General features: G+C 35.2%; 1 protein-coding gene across 1 annotated transcript in view; it reads left to right on the top strand.

Moving 5' to 3' along the window:
• The window catches only part of PCDH15 (protocadherin related 15), a 1,001,489-nt gene that overhangs the window by 604,751 nt on the left and 371,164 nt on the right, over window positions 1–25,574 (top strand). The window contains exons 12-13 of the mRNA XM_066348814.1: window positions 6,990–7,124; window positions 8,785–8,934. Of these exons, the coding sequence (XP_066204911.1) occupies window positions 6,990–7,124; window positions 8,785–8,934 (285 nt within the window). The remainder of the gene's footprint in view (window positions 1–6,989; window positions 7,125–8,784; window positions 8,935–25,574) is intronic.

Raw genomic sequence — 25,574 nt, 5'->3', positions numbered from 1 at the left:
AACACTACCTAGAATTCTACTTGTAGATATTTAATGCCAGTTAGCCTCTTAAATGCTCTGAACTGTTTCCAAGAGTGAGACAGCATGTTGTCATCCTTACAAGTTTGTACTTCTGAATTAACCATCCCTGGGTCTGATTTCTGATTGTTCCATGTAATAGCTGTATAAATACTGTGTGACTCTTGAAATTGCCCCCATTTTATTCAATCACCTGTGACATAAAAGATATATGGTAACAATCAATACTTCCTTGACCTGTTCCTTCATTTGGGGCTCGTTGCAATGGGCTTGGAGGAAAATTTTTCCTTAGATGATGCCATCTATAGGGATAGTGGAATGCTTAACATGTTGTATAAACATATACATATTGAATAATGTATATCTGTCCACTTTCTTATTATTTAATCACATTCTTTTTTAAAAAAATTATCTACAGTGAATGTGCCATTAGCGGGCAGAATGTAAACAAGTGTATCTAATCCCCAAGAGAAAAAGGTTTCTAAAATATCATATATAACTTCTATGTATCTATAATTTAAATAAACTCATTGAATGAGGATATCTAACATACATATCAAAATTTATAATGATATTTAATTAACTGTTTCACAATATGGCCTATTCCTTGGTTGGACAAATAATTCTTAGCTCTTCATATTGAGTTAAAACCAGCCTTCTTGTAAGTCATCCATTATTTTTTGTATCTTCTATTTGCCAGCACACAGACTAAATCTACAAAATGGTCATTAATGTTTGAAGATGAATTTATCCTCTTCTGAAACATCTCTTTTTCCAGGTCAGGCTCTCTATTTAAAAAAATATATATATATTCATTATGAGGTTATTTAAAGATCTAAATTAACAAAATAAAAAGTCAAGGCCCTTTTTACTAACTGGCAAGAATTTTACTATATGGTAAATTCTTGCTGATTTTGAGTCAGAATTGGTGAAATTAAACAAAATAAGGAACAGGGCTTAAGAACATAGACAGAGAGATGTATGGCTGTCAGCAAAAGAAATGGAGAATAAGCATCAGGCATGAGAAGAGAAGTTGTCACAGCAGAAGCCGGCTCTTCTGAGTTGCTTCAAGAACAGCCCTGCCAAAAGGCAAATGCAAGAAGAGGTCTAACTTGAATTTATTTGTCCAAAAATTAAGTGTTTTTTCTTCCTTCAAATCTTTGGAAAGTAAGACAAAGTTTTAAGAAATAACAGGGATTGATGAGTCACGGTGTTATTAGCTTTGTATATTTTGAGCCATAAAGAATCTTAAGGTTCATAGTGAAACTGAAAAAAAAAGTAAATACAAATATTTTTATTAATGTTTTCTATAAATATGTAGATGTAACATATATATGAATTGTGATTATATGTTTTTAAGTCCTTTTTATAGTTTCAAAATAGTCTAAAATATAAGTAGAGCAGGTAATACACAAGATTTTTAAGAATCATATCTGAGACCACTAAGGTTTCAGTGGCAGAATTACTAAAAATTGATTATGTAACTCTGGTTATAAAAAAGATAACAGGGAATAATAATCAACAGAGGTTACACATTGACTTGTGGAAAGGCATTAATTCACTTATAATTTCATGTCAATTCACTTCCTTGAATATAGTGTTATTATTTCAAAATAAAGGTATCTTTGAAATTTTAATACAATGTTAAAATATCATCTTATATGTTTCATAAATATTGTTACACTATCATGTATGTTATGACATGTCAGGATATTGAGAAATAAAATATTCCTTGGAAGAATGTTGTTAATTTAAATGTACTAGAAAATGTTTTTTTGTTTGTTATTTTGACTGTTTTTAGTTTGTTTTACTAACATGTACTTGCATGCCATGTTTATGTCTGTGGTCATTTATATTTATGTTGCTTATTTCATGTTTAATTTGCACATAGGTTCCACCTGGTGGAGTTCCTGTAGGTACTAGGTGTTGATTTTGTGTTTTTTCTTAATTGCTGTGGTTTCATTTTTGTTCTTATCTGTTCTACTAAAACAAGTAGGCAATTATCACCTATAAAGACATCTATAACTACTTTAAGTATATATGTAATAGGATATAAATTAAATAATTTACATTATGTTATTGGGTTGGGGTTGAACCCTTTTGAACAAGGTACTTCAGATAATTATTATCAACTAAGGCAAATTGGCCAATAAGATTAACTTTTAGTTATTTTTGTATTATGCTTTATAATTTGTGTACAAATAAGTATGCATATGTATATATGTGCATATATATACATTTCTGTGTTGTATGTGCATATATGAGGATGCATATAATCTTGTGTGTGTGTGATATATATTGATGTCCATTGGAAAATGAAAACTGATTTCAAATGCAGTAGACTTCATATTTAAATGAATTTCTTCAACTGTGTATGATGAGATTTCAAATTTTCAATTCATATATTTGACTGTCTTTGCATTTGTAGATGTGTTTTCTTTTGAATTTATACTTTTTGTGCTGTGAGTGAATATGAGTTTATTTTCCCTTCTGGAAAATAATACACAAACCAATGAAGTATTATGTCATACTTATGGTATATACTGAATGTAAAATACTATTATCTTATATCAGCCTTCTGTGAACATATTGATTTAGAATATTAGCATTTATTTTAATAAATTTATAGACACAAGACTACATAACACTTATGGTCCCTATCAGAATATTAAGCCAGAGCATTATCTGTCTATTTACACTCAAATATATAATACCTGAAACTAGTATTATCCTTACAAATAAATCAAAAATATTAAAAATGAGTGATAATTGCTTGAACATTTTCCAATCTGCCTTCTTAAATTTTTATACTTAAAGAAATGCACAGATATTCACCAATAGCATCTATGTATGGAATGAATAGATAAAAAAGCTAGCTATTTTAAATATTCATAAACTTAAAAAGCTATCCTTAAACCAAATATTAATTATCTGTGCAGATTAACTATGCAGAACTAAATATTGCCATGTAACAATACTAGCTTTATGTATTATGCTGTCTCCTTTACATAAAACAAACTAATTCTGGGAAATGCTATTTGGTCTCTAGCTAGTCATTGTAAAATAATTCAAGAAATAGAAACAATTAAATTACAATAGTCAGTTGTGAAAGAATCTGCTTATTCAGTCCTTTGTGTTTATATTATCTTCAAATGGGAAACATTTGAGAATGAAAATCTGTGGCTTTCATAAATTGGTAAAATAAATGGTGTTTTCACATACCATATTAGACTACAGTCATGTATATAAACATTGGTTCACAACTCAACACTCATGGCTATATTGCATTATCATAACACCTGACATTAAAAAAAATGCTTAAAGCCTGACCAGGTGGTGGTGCAGTGGATAGAGCATTGGACTGGGATGCGGAGGACCCAGGTTTGAGACCCCGAAGTCGCCAGATTGAGCGAGGGGTCATCTGGTTTGAGCAAAGCTCACCAGTTTGGATCCAAGGTCACTGGCTTGAGCAAGGGATTACTCACTCTGCTGTAGCCCCACAGTCAAGGCACATATGAGAAAGCAATCAATGAACAACTAAGATGTCCTGACGAAAAATTGATGATTGATGCTTCTTACCTCTCTCCATTTCTGTCTTTCTGTCCCTATCTATCCCTCTCCCTGACTCTCTCTCTGTCTCTGTAAAAAAAAAAAAAAAAAAAAAAAAAAAAAAAAAAAAAAAAAAAAAAAAAAAAAGAAAAAAAAAACTTAAAAGATGTTGTGAGTATATGAATGAATATATTTAACAAATTTACTAACAGAAGTATAGTTGAATGGAAGAAAATAAATTGAAATAAATAGAAAATAAATTGGCATTAGTCATAAAGTAGAGAATGACTAAGGATTTGAATAAAGGGAAAGAAGAGAGTATTTGGTGAGCGAGTCAAAACTAGCTCAGCTTGGATTACTAATAGTGTATAGGAATGAGTAAACGAATATGTGCTCATTGGCTGACTGTTGTACACGCAGAGAACAAAAAATACCTATACATTTTAAAACCTAATGAGTACATAAAACCAAGGGTAAACCCTAAGGAATGGAACTCATTTTTATTTAGTTTTTATTAATTTAAACTGCATGATAACTAATAGCTTTGATCATTTAAAATAATTAAAATTTATTTAATTGACTAAAATATAACAAAATAAAAATCCTCAATATGTGATTTGATATATATTTATTTGTAAATATTATATAATTTTGTTTTTGAAATAATTAATCTTCTATTAGCTAACATTTTCTTTTTTTTTTTAATTCAGTCAAAAGAGGGAAGACAGAGATAGACTCCTGCATGCACCCCGACCGGGATCCACCCGGCAAGCCCACTAAGGGTCAATGCTCTGCCCATCTCAGGCATTGCTCCATTGCTCAGCAACCAAGCTCTTCTTGGCACCTGAGGTGGAGGCCATAGAGCCATTCTCAGCTCCTGGGGCCAACTCTCTCCAATTGAGCCATGGATACAGGAGAAGAAGAGAGAGAGACAGAGATAGAAGTGAGAGGGGAAAGGTGGAGAAGGAGATGGAATCGAATCCTGGACATTCATATGTCCAGTGGATGCTCTACCACTCAGAAAACATCACATTCTAGCCACGCTAAGCAATTTGAGTCATGTGTTGAAATAAAAACTGAAGAGCCTATTTGTAAATATTAGTGTAAATAAATCTACTTGACTTTTTACAGCTCTTAATAACTTTGATTATTATCCAACTAGACTGATGGAAATTTTCTGTAGTATTAATATTTTATTATTCCAAGATGAATGTAGCACACTGATCTTATCAAAAACATGAACATAGAAGCTACCATGCTATATCTAACAGCTCATAATGAGATATTATGAATATATATTTTGTGTCAGGCTCAAATAAAACTATTTATTTCAAAGTTATTGCAAATAAATATATATTGAAATTTAATATATAAAATATATTATAGATTAAAATTTTCCCACTTTTTAATGTAACGGTATGTATTTCACTTGTCATTTCTGTATAGAAAATATGTTTTATTTAGAAATTAAATTTAGTGGGGTGACATTGGTCCATAAGATCACACATTTTTCAGGTATACATCATTGCATTGTGTGCCCACCACCCAGAGCCAAACCTCTTTCTGTCACCCTATATTTGGCCCTCTTTATCCCCATGACCCTAATCCCACTTGCCACAAGCACCGCACTTTTGTCTATGTCTGTGAATATCAATTTTATATCCCATAGATGAGTGAAATCACATTGTCCTTACTTTTTTTCTAACAGACTTATTTTACTTAACACAATAATCTCAAGGTCCATCCATGCTGTCCCAAATGGCAGTATGTCATCATTTCTGAAGAGTATTACATTGTATATATGTACCACATCTTCTTTATCTAACCCTCTACTGAGGGACACTTTGATAGTTTTCATGTCTTGGCCACTGTGAATAAGGTTGTGATGAACATGGGAGCACATATGTCTTTGCAAACAAATGTTTTCAAGTTATTAGGGTAGATACCAAGTAGAAGGATCGCTGGGCATATGGTAACTATATTATTAATTTTTTGAGGAACAGCTATACAGTTTTTCATAGTGGCAGTACCAGTTTACATTTTCACCAGCAGTGAATAAGGGTTCCTTTTTCTCCACAACCTCTCCAACATTTGTTATTACCTGTCTTGTGGATAATAGTCAATCTAAAAAATGTGAGGTTTTATCTCGTTGTAGTCTTGATTTGCAGTTCTCTAATAGCAAATGAAGATAAGCATCTTTTTCTGTATCTGTTTGTATGTCTTCATGGGAAAGGTATCTATCTGTTCAGGTCCTCTCCCCAATTTAGTTGGATTATTTCTTATTGGGTGCTGAGTTTTATGAGTTCTTTACATATTTTGGATATTAACCCCCCCCCTTTTTTTTTTTTTTTGTATTTTTCTGAAGCTGGAAACGGGGAGGCAGTCAGACAGACTCCCGCATGCGCCCGACCGGGATCCACCCGGCACGCCCAGCAGGGGCGATGCTCTGCCCATCTGGAGCGTCGCTCTGTCGTGACCAGAGCCACTCTAGTACCTGGGGCAGAGGCCAAGGAGCCATCCCCAGCGCCCAGGCCATCTTTTGCTCCAATGGAGCCCCGGCTGCGGGAGAGGAAGAGAGAGACAGAGAGGAAGGAGAGGGGGGGAGTGGAGAAGCAGATGGGCGCCTCTCCTGTGTGCCCTGGCCGGGAATCGAACCTGGGACTCCTGGACGCCAGGCCGACGCTCTACTACCGAGCCAACCGGCCAGGGCCTATTAACCCCTTCTTGAAGCTATTGTTTGCAAATATCATTTCTCATTTGGTTAGCTGTCTTTTTATTTTGTTTTTGTCTTTTTGTTGTTGTGCTATTTCATATATTTTCAATCTAGTCCTCTGAAATAGTTTAATTAAACTAAATATTTCCTCTTGGAGAATTTTTACAACATTAAAATAGAAAAGTACAAGCATGATATTTGTAGGTAATAAGTTATACATAATTAACTTTATTTTTATTTTACATTAAATGTGGGAATAGTATAGTAATATGCATATGTGCATATTATTACAGCTAAAACTCTGCTTCAAATTCTACAACTAAAACTCACTAAATCAATTTCTTTTTTTATTTATTTCTTATTTTTTGAGCCAAGTAAAGTTCTAGAAATATTGATATTAAATAAGCAAAAAGAATACATTTTATTGGATTGAATTCTATTTATTCTTTTTCTTACTATTTTTTCTTTATTCACATTAATTTCACTAGTACTTATTTTATTAGTTTGTTTAGCACAATTTGAGTCATTGTCTTTTGGATAGTTTAGCTTAATTATGTGTAAATGTTTAGTAAAATCTCTTTTTTCTTTAGAATTTTTTAATACAGTTGTGCATATTTTGTAATAAACTTTAAAAGTTACTTTCCAGGTAATGAATTAATAGTTGTTTCGATTATTAAACATTTTAAATAATGGCTCTCTTTTTTTAAAGACGAAAGACCCAGAGCTTCACCTTTTTCTGAATGATTACACCTCAGTGTTCACCGTCACGCAGACTGGAATTACTCGCTTCCTTACCTTACTTCAACCTGTGGACAGGGAAGAACAGGATACTTACATCTTTTCGGTAAAAAGATTTTTGTGTACAGTATATATGCATGTAACAGAAGGCGACGTCTGTTTAAAACTAAAATTTCAATTATTTGAAAGGAAGAAATATAAAATTTATAATTACCAGAGAATATCAATAATATGCTCTTCAGAGTGATAGCTTCTCTTTCTGTTCATAAATTTGTTTAGTTATGTGACCATTCTTTCCAAAAAAATTAATTTTTGAGTTAAGACAAAAATATGAGAATTTCATTCACCATAGACCCACAATTGACTAACTGAGATAATATAAACTAGAATCTACAATGTAAAGAATTATTTCCTAAACTTTATTTTATTTTATTTTTTTTTGTTATTGCATTTTTAATTTTGTCATTGAGTTAGGCCAGTGGTTCTCAATTGGGGATGATTCTTGTACCCCCTCCCCACCCCATCTCCTTTCTTCCCCCAGGGACATTTATCAATGTCTGGATACACTTCTGGTTATCACTACTGTAAGGAAGTGCTATTGGCATCTGATGGATAGACAAAAAATGCAGCTTATTATCTTATAATAATCTTACAACACACAGGACAGCTCCCTTTCCCCTCCAACAAAGAATTATCTGGCTCAAAAATATCAGTGCTGAGATGGAGAAATCTTAGGTTAGGTTAATCAAGAAAAAAAAAGAAAGATGAATAAAGTTGTGAATCCAAATTCCTAAACTAGATTTGTCAATACGACCTAATATAAAAGTACTGGTTTGAGGACTTACACAGCAGTTCTTCTGGAGAAGTGTACACAGCAGAAGACCTTACACCAGAGCTTCCAGAAAACCCAAACTGACAGTTAAAACTTTGCCAAAGACCAGATTTCAGAAAGTCATTCAAAACAAAGAGCATTGTGTTGCATCACTGATTTTCTTTTGCCAAACCTTCTTAAAGTGTTAATAATGTGATTAAATTATTACTATTAACTACGGCCAATGAGTCCTATAAAAACTGACATTTTATGAAGAGATATTATATGTCTAGGGCACCTACTTTCTTGACTGATTAGCATTTTAGGTGTAAAAGCAACTATTAAATTATGTACAAAAATTTAAAAGTAGAGAATATTTTCCTATTATTTTTTAAAAATTAAATACTCGTTAACTCCTAAGAATCAACAATGTTATTAATGTTATCAGCTCACTTCAAGCCTCTACAACATTTTACATATCAGCTTATTTAAAAGATGCTTGAAATTGAATACATTGAAAATGAAACTGAATCCTTTATAAATGCTTCTTAACACATTAAAACACTTTGATTATATTGTATATACCAATCTTTTTCAACCACCAGTATGCAAACGGTCTGTTAGAAATTTCTGGCTAGTCTGGGAAAGAGTTATCCACCCTGATATTGTATGAAGATTATAGACCAAATGATCTTAGTTGAATTTGTTTATGCTCACAATGATTTTGGCCTCATTGATCCCTGAAATAATTCTGTTTTCACCAATCTCCAAGTATAAAAATGTTAAAAAACCACTGATATATTCCATTATATTTTTATTAATTTCTTTCTTGACAGTATATATTAGAAACCTTTTAAGGGTATAAATTACATATAGAATACAAAATGTAAGAGTGAATTCTGTACTGCTTATGTTTCTCAACTTCTGTATTTACTCTATTTTTCTATGCCCAAAGATTACAGCCTTTGATGGTGTGCAAGAGAGCATGCCAGTTGTTGTCAATATTCGAGTGATGGATGCAAATGATAACACTCCAACCTTCCCTGAAATATCCTATGATGTCTACGTTTATTCAGACATGAACCCTGGGGATAGTGTCATACAGGTAACTACCAATGCAATATAAAGTTATATTCTAAATAGTTATGTTCATGGTCATCACAGAATACATTAGTCAAGAAATTGCTTAAGAAGTGGAAATGAATTTCGGACTACTATAAAGCATAACGCATCTTAAAGAGCTTTAAATACATGCTTATTTTTATATAAAAGTGTACCTGTATGCATTTAAAATAGAATTAACTACATAATAGATTCAAACATAGCCATTTGACCTGCTTATATTTTAAGTTTAAAAATTTAGTACACTGATATATTTAATTAATTAATTTAATGAATATATTTAATATACTAAAGTTTCAAACATTAGATATGTAGTTTAACACTTTAGATTATATCAAGTTATTTTAGACATGGTTAAATTTCTTTTGGTGATAAGTACAAAGGACTACATTAATAAATTGGGAGAAAATATTATTAGACACTGATTACTTGGACTTACAATGGAATCATTGATTATAGCAAGAAAGATTAAGATTACATAATAAATGATATCTTTGAAAATACAGATATCGCCCTGGCCGGTTGGCTCAGCGGTAGAGCGTCAGCCTAGTGTGCGGAGGACCCGGGTTCGATTCCCGGCCAGGGCACACAGGAGAAGCGCCCATTTGCTTCTCCACCCCTCCGCCGCGCTTTCCTCTCTGTCTCTCTCTTCCCCTCCCGCAGCCAAGGCTCCATTGGAGCAAAGATGGCCCGGGCGCTGGGGATGGCTCTGTGGCCTCTGCCCCAGGCGCTAGAGTGGCTCTGGTCGCAACATGGCGACGCCCAGGATGGGCAGAGCATCGCCCCCTGGTGGGCAGAGCGTCGCCCCATGGTGGGCGTGCCGGGTGGATCCCGGTCGGGCGCATGCGGGAGTCTGTCTGACTGTCTCTCCCTGTTTCCAGCTTCAGAAAAATGAAAAAAAAAAAGAAAATACAGATATCTGGCAAAATATTCTTAAATTGTCTTATTTTTATTATTAACTGTACTAATTACATTTAAATAAATAATGTAATAATCTTTTCTTGTATCTTGAATATTATGAATATTAATTATAAAGAAGTAATAATAATATTTTTCTTGAGGAGTTTTAAAAATCTGGAGAACAAGTGACTCTAGCACTTTTTTTTGTGACAAACAGAAAGAGAGACAGAGAGAGGGACAGATAGGAACAGACAGGAAGAGAGAGATGAGAAGCATCAATTCTTTGTTGCAGCACCTTAGTTGTTCATTGCTTGCTTTCTCATATGTGCCTTGATGGGGAAGGGGCTCCAGCAGAGCGAGTGACCCCTTGCTCAAGCCAGCAACCTTGGGTTCAAGCTGGTGAGCTGTGCTCAAACCAGATGAGCCTGTGCTCAAGCTGGTGACCTCAGGGTTTTGAACCTGTGTCCTCTGCATTCCAATCCGATGCTCTCTCCACTGCACCACCACCTGGTCAGGCCAGGTGACTCAAGCACTTCTCAAACTGGTAGTACATCAGAATTTTCTAGCAAGCTGTTTAAAAATAGAGATTTACTACAATACTTAGCTCAGCTCTTCTGGATCTGAAGTTCTATGAGCAATTCGTAGGTAATCATGTATCCATAATGCCTGGCATATAGTAGATACTTAATAAATGTTTATTTGAGGACAAAGGAAGACTTACAGGCACGTAGATATGAATGAATGAGAAGATGTTAATACATTGGCTTTTGCAGTAGTTCTTACTTTCCTGTAGTTTAACTTTCCATAGTTTCAGCTACATGAGGCCAACGGCAGTCAGGAAATATTAAACAGAAAATTCTAGAAATAAATAATTTATTATAAACTGAACTTCATTCTGAGTAGCCTGATAAAATCTTGTGCCTTCCCACTTTGTCCTGCCCAGCAGTAAGTCGCCTTTGTGTTTAACATATTTGTGTTTATAGGCTTCCCACCTGTTAGTCACCTGGGTCATCAGACCAACACAGTGTTTATGCTCAACCCTTATTTTACTTAACAGTGGCCCCAAAGCACAAGAGTGATTTGGTGAAAAGATTAAGAAAAAAAAGTTATAAACATAATGCTGTGGTGATGGGGAAAGCTGTGTGGGGGCAGATAGAAGAGGGTGAAGGGAGGAAAAATGCTAACAGAAGGAGGCTTGACTTGGGCTGTGAATACACAATACACTATACAGACCCTGTATTATTAAATTGTACACTTCAACCCTTTATAACTATATAATCTTATTAAATAATGTAAACCAAATAAGTTTAGTAAAAATGAGTATTTTGAATATGCCAATGAGAAGCTTCTTTTATGTGAAAATTCTTCACTTAATAAAGAAAGAAAAAAAGTTGGATGCTGTGATTGCTAAGATCTAGGAAAGAACAAATCTATCTGTGAAATTGTGAAGAAAGATAAAGAAATTCCTGATAGTCTTGCTGTCACACCTCAGACTTCAACAGTTATGGATACAGTGTGTGATAAGTACTTAGTTAGGATGAAAAAGCATAAAAATTGTGGATGGAAGACAGGAAAAGAAAACATTTTTCGATTAATGGCAACAGGCTGTGGCTGAAAACGTTGTGCTTATTGAGAACTTCAGCAAGAGATGACATATTTTCTGCCAGTAAGTGATAGTTACATGGATTCAGGAATAGAATTGGACTGAAAAATATAAAAATTACTGGGGAAGCTGTGACTGAAGATGAAAAAGCTGCCATCACATTTCCAGCAGAGCTGAAGACAATGATTAAGGTTTCATGCTCTCCGAGTTTCACTGGAGTTCTTGTAACATATCCTTCTCAGATGAAAGGGGACTACTGTATTTCTAGTCATTGATTGACTCAGAGAACTTCATTTATCTTCACTCAGGCCCTCTCTCCTACGAAACTATAATTACATAGATAAAAGAATGACAGTTATTATTTTTAAGAATGACAATTAATTTATTATCATTCCTTTAATTAGACCTGATTCTCATCTCTATAATAACATAATTGGAAGTAAAAGTAAGTTTATCCAGATAAACAGCCAGCAGGGAACTGGATACTATAACTAAAAACACAATAGCAATTATATGGTAGAATCTTATCTCAAAAAATATTTGCTTTAGTGGATCAAAATCTTATTTCTGGCATTTGAAGCCCACAAAAGTTAATTTCTTTTTTATATCTCTTTATAAAACCATCTTGCTTTGCCTTTAAGAATTCTTTTATATATATTTTCTGAATTGTGCTGATTATGAAGATACATTGTAGTTTGTGTCAATATGTTTCCAATTAAAAGAATTTTAATGTAAAGAAATAAAGCTTTATAATTAGTATTTTTAGTTTCATTGATCCTCTGTATTGTTTCTTTAGACTCTATGTCATTTATTTCTGCTCTGACCTTTATTATTTCCTTCCTTCTACTACATTTGGGCTTTACTTGCTGTTCTTTTTCTAATTCTTTTAGATGCAGGGTTAAGTTGTTTATTTGAGCTTTTTCTAGCTTCTGAAAGTGTGCCTGTAGTGCTATGAACTTCCCTCTCAGTACTGCTTTTGCTGTGTCCCATAAATTTTGAGTTGCTGTATGCTCATTGTCATTCATTTCTAGGAATTTTTTTTTATTTCTTCTTTGATCTCATTCTTAATCCATTCATTATTTAACACCCTGCTATTTAGTTTCCATGTGTTTGAGAATTTTTGAGCTTTTCTGTTGTGGTTCATTTCTAGTTTCATGCCGTTGTGATCGGAGAAAGTGCTTGATATGATTTCAGTCTTCTTAAATTTGTTGAGAGCACTTTTGTGCCCTAACATGTGGTCTATCCTAGAGAATGTACCATAAGCACTTGAAAAGAATGTATATTCTGCTGCTTTAGGGTGAAAGGTTCTGAAGATATCTATTAAATCGAGTTGATCTAGTGTTTCCAATAAGTCTGCTGTTTCTTTGTTAATTTTCTTTCTTGAGGATCTATCTAGTGATGTTAGTGGGGTATTGAAATCCCCTACTATTATAGTATTGCTGTTGATCTCGCCCTTTAAATCCATAAAAGTCTGCTTTATATATTTGGGTGCTCCTATATTAGGTGCATAGATATTTATAATAGCTATATCTTCCTGTTGGATTACTCCCTTTATCATTATGTAGTGGCCTTCTTTATCTCTTACTATATCCTTTGTTTTAAAGTCCAATTTGTCTGATATAAGTATTGCTACCCCAGCTTTTTTTTTCATTTCCGTTTGCATGAAACGTTTTTTTCCATCCTTTTACCTTCAATCTATGTGTATCTTTTGTTCTAAGGTGTGTCTCTTGTAGACAGCATATGTATGGGTCCTGTTTTCTTATCCACGCAGCTACCCTATGTCTTTTGATTGGATCATTTAATCCATTTACGTTTAAGGTTATTATTGATATGAAGTTGTTTATTGCCATTTTCTTCTTTAAAGGTGTATTCCTTTTTTGCTATATTCTTTTCCCACTTTGATCTGTTTACAACAGGCCCCTTAACATTTCCTGCAGCATTGGTTTGGTTGTAATGAATTCCTTGAGTTGTTTTTTTTCTGGGATGCTTTTTATTTCTCCTTCGATTTTAAACGATAACCTTGCTGGATAAAGTAGTCTTGGTTGTAGGTTCTTGTTCTGCATTACTTTGAATATTTCTTGCCATTCCCTTCTGGCCTCAAGTGTTTCCAATACCAGGGGGCGACGCTCTACCCCTCTGGGGCTACGCTCTGCCGTGACCAGAGCCACTCTAGTGCCTGGGGCAGAGGCCAAGGAGCCATCCCCAGCGCCCGGGCCATCTTTGCTCCAATGGAGCCTTGGCTGCGGGAGGGGAAGAGAGAGACAGAGAGGAAGGAGGGGGTGGGATGGAGAAGCAAATGGGCACTTCTCCTATGTGCCCTGGCCGGGAATCAAACCCGGGTCCCCCGCACGCCAGGCCGACGCTCTACCACTGAGCCAACCGGCCAGGGCCTTGGGTTCCCCTTTAACGAAACTCTCTGTGCTTCTTGAACTTGTTTGACTTTTTCCTTCATCAATCTAGGGCAATTTTCACCTACAATTTCTTCAAACAGGTTCTCTATTCCTTGCTCATTCTCTTCTCCTTCAAGAACCCCTATAATGTGAATGTTGTTTCTCTTTATGTTGTCACAGAGCTCTCTTAGATTTTCCTCAGACTTTTTGAGCCTTTTTTTTTTCTGCTCTGTTTCTGTGCTTTTATCTTGTTCTCTAAATTGCTGATTTGATCCTCTGCTTCATCCAGCCTGCTATTAATTTCTTCTTATGCAGTCTTCAATTCTGATCATGTATTTGTCATTTCTGACTGGTTCTTTTTTGTTATTTCAATGTCCTTTTTGATGTTTGCTATCCTTTATTTGGGTGCTCATTATGTCCATCCATTGTTGCTGTAAGATCCTTGCACACCCTAAAAAATCATTGTTTTAAACTCTGCATCTGGTATTTTGGTTGCTTCCATTTCATTCAGTTCTTTTTTTTTTTTTTTTTTTGGTGATATTTCTTGTTGATTCATTTTGGTCGCATTTCTCTATCTGCTCATTTTGTCTGTGTATTAGGTAGTGCTGTCTGACTTTGAAATTTTTGTATGGTCTTTATGAGAAAGATGGGCTCAGTGGTACTGTCCTTCAGGCCACTTGTTTTTCTTGTTCTAGGAATGTTTTTTGAAGGTACTATTTTTCTTCTTGTTGTATGTGAGTATTAGATGCAATTGGTCTTTTTCTGGGTATGTTTATCCCTTCAGGCTGGCTGGCTGGCTCTAGGGGTCACCCTTGATTATGTGTATTACATACTGTGAAATGTCTGTTCTGTGGAGTATATTTATTCTCCACAATGTCTGGTGCCTGCTAGAATACTCCACCTTTGTGTGTGTTGTTTGTGTAGGTAGTTTAGTCTAGGTCTGGTGCTGTCTGCAACCCACTACCATTAGTTTGGCTCTAGTTCTTCTTGGGTTGTTGCCAGCTGTTGTTTATAACCTGCCAAGAGCTACCTGTCTGTAGCTCCTGCACTTTTCACTGTTTGTGTCTGCATTTTCTGTGTCTGGGTACTGTGGGAGGGGCCAACCTTTGTATAATGATCAGCTTTTTCCTGCATAGAAATGACAACAGCTTCATAAAAGCTCCATGCATTGTAAGATTTTTCTCTACTTTTCAGATTCTCCTCCTCCTCTTGCAGGTGCCTGGTCTATTCACTAAGTCCTCTGTAGTAAGACTGTAATGTGGGCTCAGATTGGCCTCACCCAACCAACACCTCTACAGGTTGCACACTTGGTGGGTTAGGGAAGTTGAGGTTGTGAAAACATTTGTGGGACCCCTACTTCAGGAGTCTTTTGGTCAGGAGCTCAGTACAGGGAATGTAGTCCCTACTCCAGAGCTTGATCCTTCAGCCACTGCTGGATACTAAAGTTTTGTTTCTCCCCAACAAGTGGAGCAGCAGATTCAGAGCAAATGTGGCCAACAGTCCCCTCTGCAGAAGTCCTTTTAGCTGCTGAGACCTTGGTCTCAGGGAGGAAGACTGAGAGAGTCCTCTCCTGGGCTGTCTGTGCCCCTCCTGATGGTGGCTAAGCCCCTCGACCAGATCCAACAATATACTCACAGGGATCCACACTTTAAATGCCCATTATCCAAGCCTCTCTTCCTTCCCCCTGTGGAATATAGCCTAGATGGACAGAATATCCAGTGCCTAGGCCGTCTGTCTGTGAAGCTCCACCCTATCCAATGCACATGAACCACTGTGCTGGTGCTAATCACAGAGAGTGGAACTCTCCTTAGCTGGGCCAAGTGTGAGTTGCTTTTCCTTAGGATACCACTCTAACAATGGTTGTTAGGTCCTGAACCGATGATTTCTGCAGCTGGCTTCTGTTTGTGCCAGCCGTGGGACTCCCTGGCAGGATCCCAGCACAGACCAGTGGAAGACACTGACTGTAACTGGCCCTCAGCCACCTTCTTGGAGCTACAAGCAAACCTCTGCTAGGCCCAGGTGTACATGGAAATATCAAGCTGCACTCCTAGGCTGACTTTTACCCACTATGGTCCTGGGGGAAACTCTGCTCAAACAACCAAGTTTCCCTGAGTCCTGCCTCTTTCAGCCTCTCTCTCCTGGCTGCTTGTTAGTCTCAGCCACTTAAAAAGCCTCTGCTAGAACCTAAAGCCTGTGGCAATTCAGGTATTATGAATGGTAGTGGGTGTGGCTTGGCCCCTATGCCCCAGGTGTCAGTGTGTCCAGACATTTTTCACTGACGTCAGTAAGATGTGGCCCCAGAAGTCCAGTGGGTGTGGCCTCTAGAACTCAGAGGTGTGGTGTGCCTGCTCTCTGGGCAGATTCAATTCAGTCTCTGGTGAGGTGGAAGCTTCACAGACTTGGGAGAGAGTGTGGGGGAGCTTCAGTCTCAACACCAGAAAACTGAGTTACTGACATGCCCATGCCCATGTCCCCTGCTTCGTGGCCTCTCAGAACAACCAGTGCCATGTCTGGGGTAGGAGGGACTCCTAAGAGTGGAGCGGCTGCTTTAACCCAGGCTGATGCCACTCAGTGGGGATTGCTCTACCCAAGAAATATGGTGACTGCAGTACTGGAGTATAACTCAGCACAGGGGTTCCAGTTTTTCTCCCTCACAGTGTCTTTCCCTGGCTTCCAACTTTACACACTCTCTTCCTGAAACTATAATCCTCTCACTCTCCCCCACCAGAACATTGGGTAAGTGGCTTTGAACAAGGCGTTCTGCACAGGCCCTTTAAAATGGAATCTGCAGCCTGACCTGTGGTGGCGCAGTGGATAAAGCGTCGACCTGGAAATGCTGAGGTCGCCGGTTCGAAATCCTGGACTTGCCTGGTCAAGGCACATATGGGAGTTGATGCTTCCAGCTCCTCCCCCCCCTTCTCCCTTCTCTCTCTCTCTCTCTCTGTCTCTCCCTCTCCTCTCTAAAATGAATAAAAAAAAAGTGTTTTAAAAAAATGGAATCTGCATTCTAGAGGTGTGTCTCTTTCTCACAGACAGAACCCTGGCTTTTTTCATAGCTAAATGCTGTCTAGGCGCCTCTTCTAAGCTCTGGGGCTCTAGGCTGGGGCTCCGGGCCTGCTCTACCCGCACTTCTCAGGGCAACCCACTCCACCATGAGAGTCCCTCCAGGCCACTGTTTGCTCCTGGGAGCAGAGCAGCCCTTCACGCATCTCCGCCCTTCCTACCAGTTTCGGTGTGTCTTCTTTGATGATCCTTGATTATTGATTCCTCTTAGTTTTGTCCAAAGTTGGTTTTTGAAGATGATTGTTCTTAAATTAAGTTGTAATCCAATTTGGTCCTGGGAGGTGGCAGTTGGAATGTTAGCCTACTCTGTCACCGTCTTTCTTGCAAGACTCCAATAGTTCTTAATAAAGCCTTTATTTTCCTAGTAAGTCACAAGTACCTGTAATGGCTTGTTTCCCCATATCCCCACATACCCAGCTAGCAACTGTATCTCTCATACATTTTACTGTGCCTTGCATCAAGGTTAGCCTCTACATGTCTGTCACCTTATTAAACTATAAATTCTTTTAGGACAACAATTCTTAAGGATCTGAACCTCCAGGGTTTATAACAATGACTTGCACACAGAAGGGACTCACCAAATACTCATTGAACTTATTCCCTCAGTTGATAGTCTATAAATCAGTTTTTTAAAAGTCACATTGTAGCAATGTGTTCTGTTTGGCTTAAGAATTCTGTCATACACAAAATGTTAATGCTCAAATCCCTTTCTCAAAATGCTCTCTAATGTCACAGCTTCAACCAGGTTAACCTTTTACTGGTCTTAATATGAAAAAAAAAATCTTCACATTGAAAATATTCCTGATAATTTCTCTTAGTTATGCTGTATCACAGGACATTAAATATCAAAGCTAGAAAATACTTTGAAAGTATTTCTTACTCAAGACAAATTTCATGAAGAATTTGCATTAATACATTGATAAATGTTTAGTCTAAATTCACAAAGTTTGTAAGTGGCAGAGTCCTTTTTGAATCCAATTTAAAACAATAGATTCAGGAGCCATATTAGTTATTTGTGCCCCCTTTTCTGCCACTTTTTATGCTATGTGACTTTGAACAAATAGTTTAGCCTTTGATACTTTAGCTTCTAGTCTTTAAATTGCAATAATAGTAGTGCCAGCATAAAAAGGATGTTTGGAGTTTATTTGTTATATGAACTACTACCACTTGTATTCTTTGCAAATAAGTCTTATATTAGTTACTATTATTGAATTGTTACCATTCTCATGAATTACATAAAGCATTCATGATTATTATTACTCTACTGCTTTATATTTGTATATCTTGATGGGCCACGTGTATTACCAATATTTAGTATTCTGTAGACATATAAATAGTACATATAAAATTATAAGCAGATAGGTGCTTCTCCTGTGTGCCCCGGCCGGGAATTGAACCTGGGACTTCCACATGCCAGGCCACCGTTCTACTGCTGAGCCAACTGGCCAGGGCTGTAATGATTTATTTTGTGCCAAATAATATTGCTCTCTGTGATAAATGTGTATGTGTGTTTGTGATATCATGATTAAAATTTGAAGATTATATTAATTTAAGGTTTTGGTATGGTTTAGTATTCCAACAAATACCAGATCAAGATCAAATACACAAAACTTACAAAAACATAAAAATATTTTTATATTTCTACATAATTTTATTTTTGATATATGAAACAAATTAATTTTACTAAGCACCATACAACTTCTTTGCTAAACTCTTTTTTACTAAGGTCAAAACATAGGTCCCAAATTTTATAAGATACTCATGTTGCAGACTTTAATTGAAGTTTTGTTACATCATTTTTATTTTATACAAATGGATGATATTCTGCACCTAAAAAATTGATAAACACTTTACATTTAGTTGTGCAAGATGAAAAAAAAAAAACACAGTTATTCTTGACACAGTATTTTTTACTTCCACCTTACAGTTTGTTATCAAATCTTACCATTTTTTTCTCATATATTTCTTGTATAAATGTGCGTGGTACTCCTCCCACTGCCACCATCCTAGTAAGAGCCACAGTCAATGTTTACTTTTATCACTGCAATACCCTTCTTTGGGCTTTATTATATCTTTTCTTTCCCCCTTCTCAATTCAGAAGACACAAGATTACTTGAAATTTGAAAGAAAATCAATAATTCCCATGCTTGATTTCTTCCATTATTTTTCACTGCAAAAAAATAAAGCAACATTAGGGGATGATATCAGAATAATGGCAACGTGAGAGATCACATTGATTTCTCCCCTTGAAATGTCAAAAATTTGAACAGGTATAATTTAGTGAAAGAACACCAGCTGGAGTCACGGGCTTGCCTGAAAGATCCATGCGGAACCTACTAAAAGTGGGAAGGGTTGAGAAGTGGAGAGAAAGATAAGTCACACTTGTGATAAACTGTGGAGAGGAGAGAAACCCAAACTGTCTTGGTTTTTGTCTGCCAGCAATCTGGAAAAGAGAAAAACCCAGAGTGATGGGTCTTTTGCTAGGAGGATCAATGAGATTGAAGGGAAGCAGGGAAGATACTAAACCAAAATGGCCTCAGAATGAGGAGTCCCAGACAGTGTGCCTGTTGTCTGCCAAGCAGCCTCACTTGGCTCAGAGATAGAGAAAAGCACAATGCAAACCCCAGACTCCCAGATCCTGCCTCCCTCACTTTGCAAGTATGGAGAGTGGCAGAGACTTAAACCACAGCTTGCTCTCCAGAACCACTCTCTACCCTCAAGAATAGAGGTGCTTTGATTGTGTTTGGTCCCCTGCTCTGTTGAGTCATGGGAAGGAGATCTTCTCGTGAGACCTTTGATCACCATAGCTAAATCTGTAAAGCCCTTATAACATGTCCCTCCCATCATCACATTTGCAGCCCTGCTAACATTCATTGTGACAGCAACATCTCAGCAAAAGTCAACCCAGGAATTTCACAGTGCTAAATCTTGTAATATAGCACCACATACTAGCGGGAAACAGAAAAACAACAAAACAGAAATACTTTTTTCTTGAATTTTATTTTGTTTAATTCTTAAGTTTTTTTATTTTTATTTATTGTGTCTTTTTATCTTTTTGCTTTTTATTTTGTTTTTTTCTTATTTACTTTTTGTTATTTAAATATTTTAGTTTTCATTGCATTTTTCAGTTTATTTTTTATTTTTTCATTATTTTTTGTTAGATTTCTTAAGAATACCACTCAAATACCATCAAGGAATAAGAAATTGAATGCAGTGGCTATACAAGAAACAGATGTAGTTCAGAAGGAAAATTTTAAAAATCTTCAGAAAACAATCTTATTCACACGGAAACATTTGAGTTAAATGATAAAGAATTCAAAATAGAAATTCTGATAATACTTGAAGAGATACAAAAAACACTGATAAGAAATGTAATGATCTCAAAAAACAAATTAATAAAAAAATAAGTACTTCACCAAAAAAATTAAAACTTTAAAAACAGAGATGAAGAAATCAATACATTAATTGAAACATGAGGTAGCAAATTTAGCTAATAGAACCAGCCAGATAGAAGAGAGAATCAGTACATTGAATAAAAGCAACTGGAGATTCTATGGAGAGGAAAAGAAAGACACAAGTTTAAAATAAAAAAAAAAAATGGACCTCTACAAGGATTGCCTGTTGCCATCAAAAAGACCAGTATAAGAATAATGGGTATATCAGAAGACTAAGAGAGGGAAAAGGGAATGGAGAGCCTACTCAAACCAATAATTGATGGTAATTTTCCAAGACTATGGAAAGAGTTGGATCCCTGAATCCAAGAAGCAAACAAAATATCAAGTTCCTCAACCCAAACAGACCTTCTCCAAAATACATCATAATAAAATTGTGAAAATCAATAACAAAGAAACAATCCTCAAGTCAGCTAGGGAAAAGAAGAACATAACATTAAAGGAAGGCCCATTAGGTTATCATCAACCATCGCAGCAGAAACTCTATAAGTCAGAAGAGAGTGCACCCAAACCTTCAAAGTACAAAAAAGGAGAAATTACCAGCCAAGAATACTACATCCATCAAATTTATCCTTCAAATAATAAGGAGAAATAAAAACATTCATTGACATACAGAAGTCAAGACAATTTATCACCAGAAAACCATCACTGCAGGAAATACTCAAGTGGGTTATTCTACCAGATACAAAGAACAAAACAAAATATAACTATAAGTAAAACTCCAACAAAGTTACAATAAAAACAAGGATAATCTGTGACAAAAAAATATTAAAGGGGTAAAGATAAAGATCTTCTGTAACAAAGAAGAATGGAATGCAAAAGTCATTCATACCAAATGACTCTGGTATATATGAAATATTTTCTCTTAATAACCTAATAGTAACCACCCACAAAAAAAAATACCCCACAAAACAATATTGATACACATAGCTTAAAAAAAGAAGAAAAGGGGAAAAAGATATAGAAAACCACCAAACAAAAACATTTGACAGAAACACAAAAGAGAAGAACCAAAGGAGACAGAGAACTACCAGAAAACAAAACATAAAATAGCTATAGAAAATCATCAACGTCATTAATTACCCTAAATGTAAATGGACTGAACTCACCAATAAAGAAGCATAGCATAGCAGATTGGATCAAAAAGCAAAATCCAACCGTATGCTGCTTTTATGAGCTACATCTAAGCTGCAAGGACAATAGTAGTCTCAAAGTGACAGGTTGGAAAATGATTCTTCAAGCAAATAAGACACAAGAAAGCTGAGATACCAGAGACAAAAATAAACATTTTATAATAATAAAGGGGACATTGTATCAAGAAGACATAACACTTCTTAATATATATGCATTGAATCATATGTTGAGCCACAAAACTGACATCAACTAATTCAGGAAGACTGAAATTATACCAAGCATATTTTCAGATCATAAGATTTGAAATTAGAATTCAACTGTAAAAAGGAAGTAAAAAAACCACAAAAATGTAGAAATTAAAGAACATACTTTTAAAAAATGGTTCAAAAAAATAAAAGCAGAGATCAAAAGATATATACAGACAAATGTGAATGAAAACATGACATATCAAACTTCTGGGATGCAGCAAAAGCAATAATAAGAGGAAAGTTTATATCATTATAAGCTTCTATCAGGAAACAAAAGATATCTCAAGTAAGCATCTTACCATCACATCTTAAAGAACTAGAAAAAGAAAAACAAAGACAACTCAATGTCAGTAGAAAAAAAACAGTAAATATTAGACCAAAACTAAATAAAAACAGAATAAAACACCTATAAAAAAGTAATACAACAAAGAACTTGTCCTTTGAAAAGATCAACGAAATTGATAAACCCCTGACTAGAATCATTAAAGAAAAAAAGCAAAACGACTAATATAAACAAAATCTGAAGAGAAAGAGAAGAAATTACCACAGACATCATAGATGTTCAAAGAATCATACCAGAATACTATAAAAGATTACATGCCACTACATTTGTCAGACTAGAAGAAATGGGTAAGTTTCTGGACTACATAATCTTCCTCAACTGAATCAAAAAGAATTGAAAAACGTAATAGACACATAAGCACAGAGAAAATAGAAATGACTATCAAAAACCTTCCAAAAATAAAAGTCCAGGACCAGATAGCTACACTAGTAAACTCTACAAAACATTCAAAGAAGATTTGATACCTATACTTCTCAAAGTCTTCCAAAAAAATCGAAGAAGATGCAATAGCACATTTAATGAGGCCAACATGGCTCTGATACCAGAACCTGGATAACACACACACACACAAAGAAAAAACAACAACACTACAGACCAATACCTAAAATCCTAAAGAAAATACTAGCAAATCAATACATTAAAAAAAAAAATTCATCATGATCAAGAGGGATTCATTTCTAGAGCACAAGGATGATTCAACATATGTAAATAAATCAACAAAACAAAGGTCAAAAATCATATGACCCTATCATAAATACAAAAAAGCATTCAGTCAGATGGTCATCCATTGATATTTAAAACACTCAATAAGATGAGTATAGAAGGAAAGACTTCAACATAATTAAGGCCATATGGCAAACCATCAGCTAATATCATACTAAAGGAAATAATGAAAAACTGAAGGTTATTCCTCTAAAATCAGGAACAAGGCAAAGCTGCCCACACTTTCCATTTGTATTCAGTATAGTTCCGAAATATTTACCCAGGGTAATCAAGCAAAAAAAAAAAAAAAAAAAAAAAAAAAAAGAAATAAAAGACATCTATATCAGGAAAGAAGAAGTAAAGGTATCACTTTTTGCAGATGACATAATCCTGTATATAGAAACCTGCAAAGACTTTTGAAAAACTATTAGAAACCATAAACCAATACCATAAAGTCACAGGATAAAATATCAATATACAAAAGTCTACAGCTTTCCTATACACCAACAATAAAACTTCAGAAAATGAAGTCAAAAGAACAATTATTCTTATGATTGCAAAATAAATAAATAATATACATAGGAATAAACAACAAAGATTTGAAGGGCCTATACACATTTTGTGAGAAATATAAAGCATTATTGGAAGATTGAAAAAGACTTCATAGGTTGGGAGAATCAACATAGTTAAAATGTCCATATTACCCAAAGCAATATGCAAATTTAATGCAATCCCCACTAAAACCCCAATGTCAGTCTTTAAATACAAAAAACAAACATATCACCAGGTTTGTATGGAATCATAAAATCCTGGAATAGCCAAAGCAATTCTGAGAAAAAAGAATAAAGGTGAAGCTATCATATTACCTGACTTCAAGTAGTACTACACAGAGAGCCATGATAATTAAAACCACATGGTATTTGCAGAAAAAACAGAACCACAAATGAATGGAAAAGTTGAAAGCCCAGAAATAAACACACATGTAAATCAGCAAATAATTTTCAATGAAGGGGCCTAAATATACACTGAAGAAAAGAAAACTTCTTCAATAAACAGTGCTGGGAAAATTGGAAAGCCACATGCAAAAGAATGAAAGTAGATTAGTGTTTGTCCCCATATACAATAATTAACACAAATTAAAGCATAAGAACTAAAATAATAAATTATAAAACATAGGTACTAAACTTATGGAACTTTGTCTTAGAGAGGATTTTATGAATTTGACCCCAAAGGCTGGGAAAGTAAATGCAAAAATAAATGAATGGGACCATATGAAACTAAAAGACTTCTACACGGCAAGAGAAACAGACAACAAAACAAAAAGGCAGCCAAACAAATTAGAGATGATATTTATAAACAACAGCTTTAATGAGGGGTTAATATCCAAAATATATCAAAAACTCACAAAGCTCAGCAACAACAAGAAAACAATCCAATTAAAAAATAAGGAGAGGACCTGAACAGACACTTCTCCCAAGAAGATACACAAATGGCCAACAGATATATGAAAAGACGCTCATCTTCATTAGTTATTAGAGAAATGCAAATCAAAACTGCAATGAAATACCACTGCACACCTTTTAGATGACAGGCAGTAACAAGTGTTGAAGAGGCTGTGGAGAAAAAGGAATCTCCATTCACTGCTGGTGGGAATGTAAAACAGCCATTATGGAAGAAAATTTGGTCGTTCTTCAAAAAATTAAGAATGAAACTACCATATTATCCATCAATCCCTCTACTGGGTATCTAACCAAAAACTCGAAAACATTGTTATGCAAAGACACATGTACCCCCATTTTCATCGCAACATTATTCACAGTGGCCAACACATGGAATCAATCAAAGTGTCCTTTGAAAGTGGATTGGATAAAGAAGATGTGGTACATACATACAATGAAATACTACTCAGCATTAAGTAATAATGACATGTTGTCACTTATGATAACATGGGTAGACCTTTTACTGAATTAATTAAGTAAATCAGAAATAGCTAAGAACTCTAAGAACTGCCTGACCTGTGGTTGTACAGTGGATAAAGTGTTTACCTGTAACACTGAGGTTGCCAGTTCAAAAACCTGGGCTTGCCCGGTCAAAGCACCTATGGGAGTTGATGCTTCCTGCTCCTCTCCCCCTTCTCTCTCTCTCTCTTCCTCCTCCTTCTCTAAAATGAAGAAATGAAATCATAAATAAAAGGGAAGAAAAAAAAATATATAAAAGAAATAGCTAAGAACTACATGATTTTCCACATAGGTAGGATATAAAAATGAGACTCATTAACGTAGATAAAAGTGAAATGGTTACTACGGGAAGGAGGTTGAGGTGGAGGAGGTAGGGGGATGTGGAAAAGGTAGTAAAGTGGTACAAATATACAGTGAGAAAAAATGTTTTGACTTCGGTTGATGGGTACACAACACAATCAACTGTTTTAATGTTATAGAAATATTTACCTGAAATTTATGTACTCTTATTGATCAATGTCACCTTATTAAATTTAATTTTTAAATACAATTAAAATGTTCATATTCAGAACCTGTATGACCCATCTCCTGATTACACTGTGATTTCATTATGTACCATTTACTTTTCTCTTTTTAATATTTATTTTTTAGTCACTGTTTACACTCAATATTATTTCTTTTCTGTGTCAGGTGTATAGCATAATGGTTTGACAATCATAAATTTTTTAAATTAAATTAAATTTATTAAGGTGACAATGTTTTTAGGTTTTAAGTATAAATTCTGATACACCATCTTTATATTTTATTGTGCTCACCCAGCACCCAAAGTC

This window comes from Saccopteryx leptura, chromosome 9, assembly GCF_036850995.1.
Source record: "Saccopteryx leptura isolate mSacLep1 chromosome 9, mSacLep1_pri_phased_curated, whole genome shotgun sequence".
Taxonomy (NCBI): Eukaryota; Metazoa; Chordata; class Mammalia; order Chiroptera; family Emballonuridae; genus Saccopteryx; species Saccopteryx leptura.
Note: the sequence above shows the minus strand (reverse complement) of the source record. Positions and strands in the feature narration are given on the sequence as shown.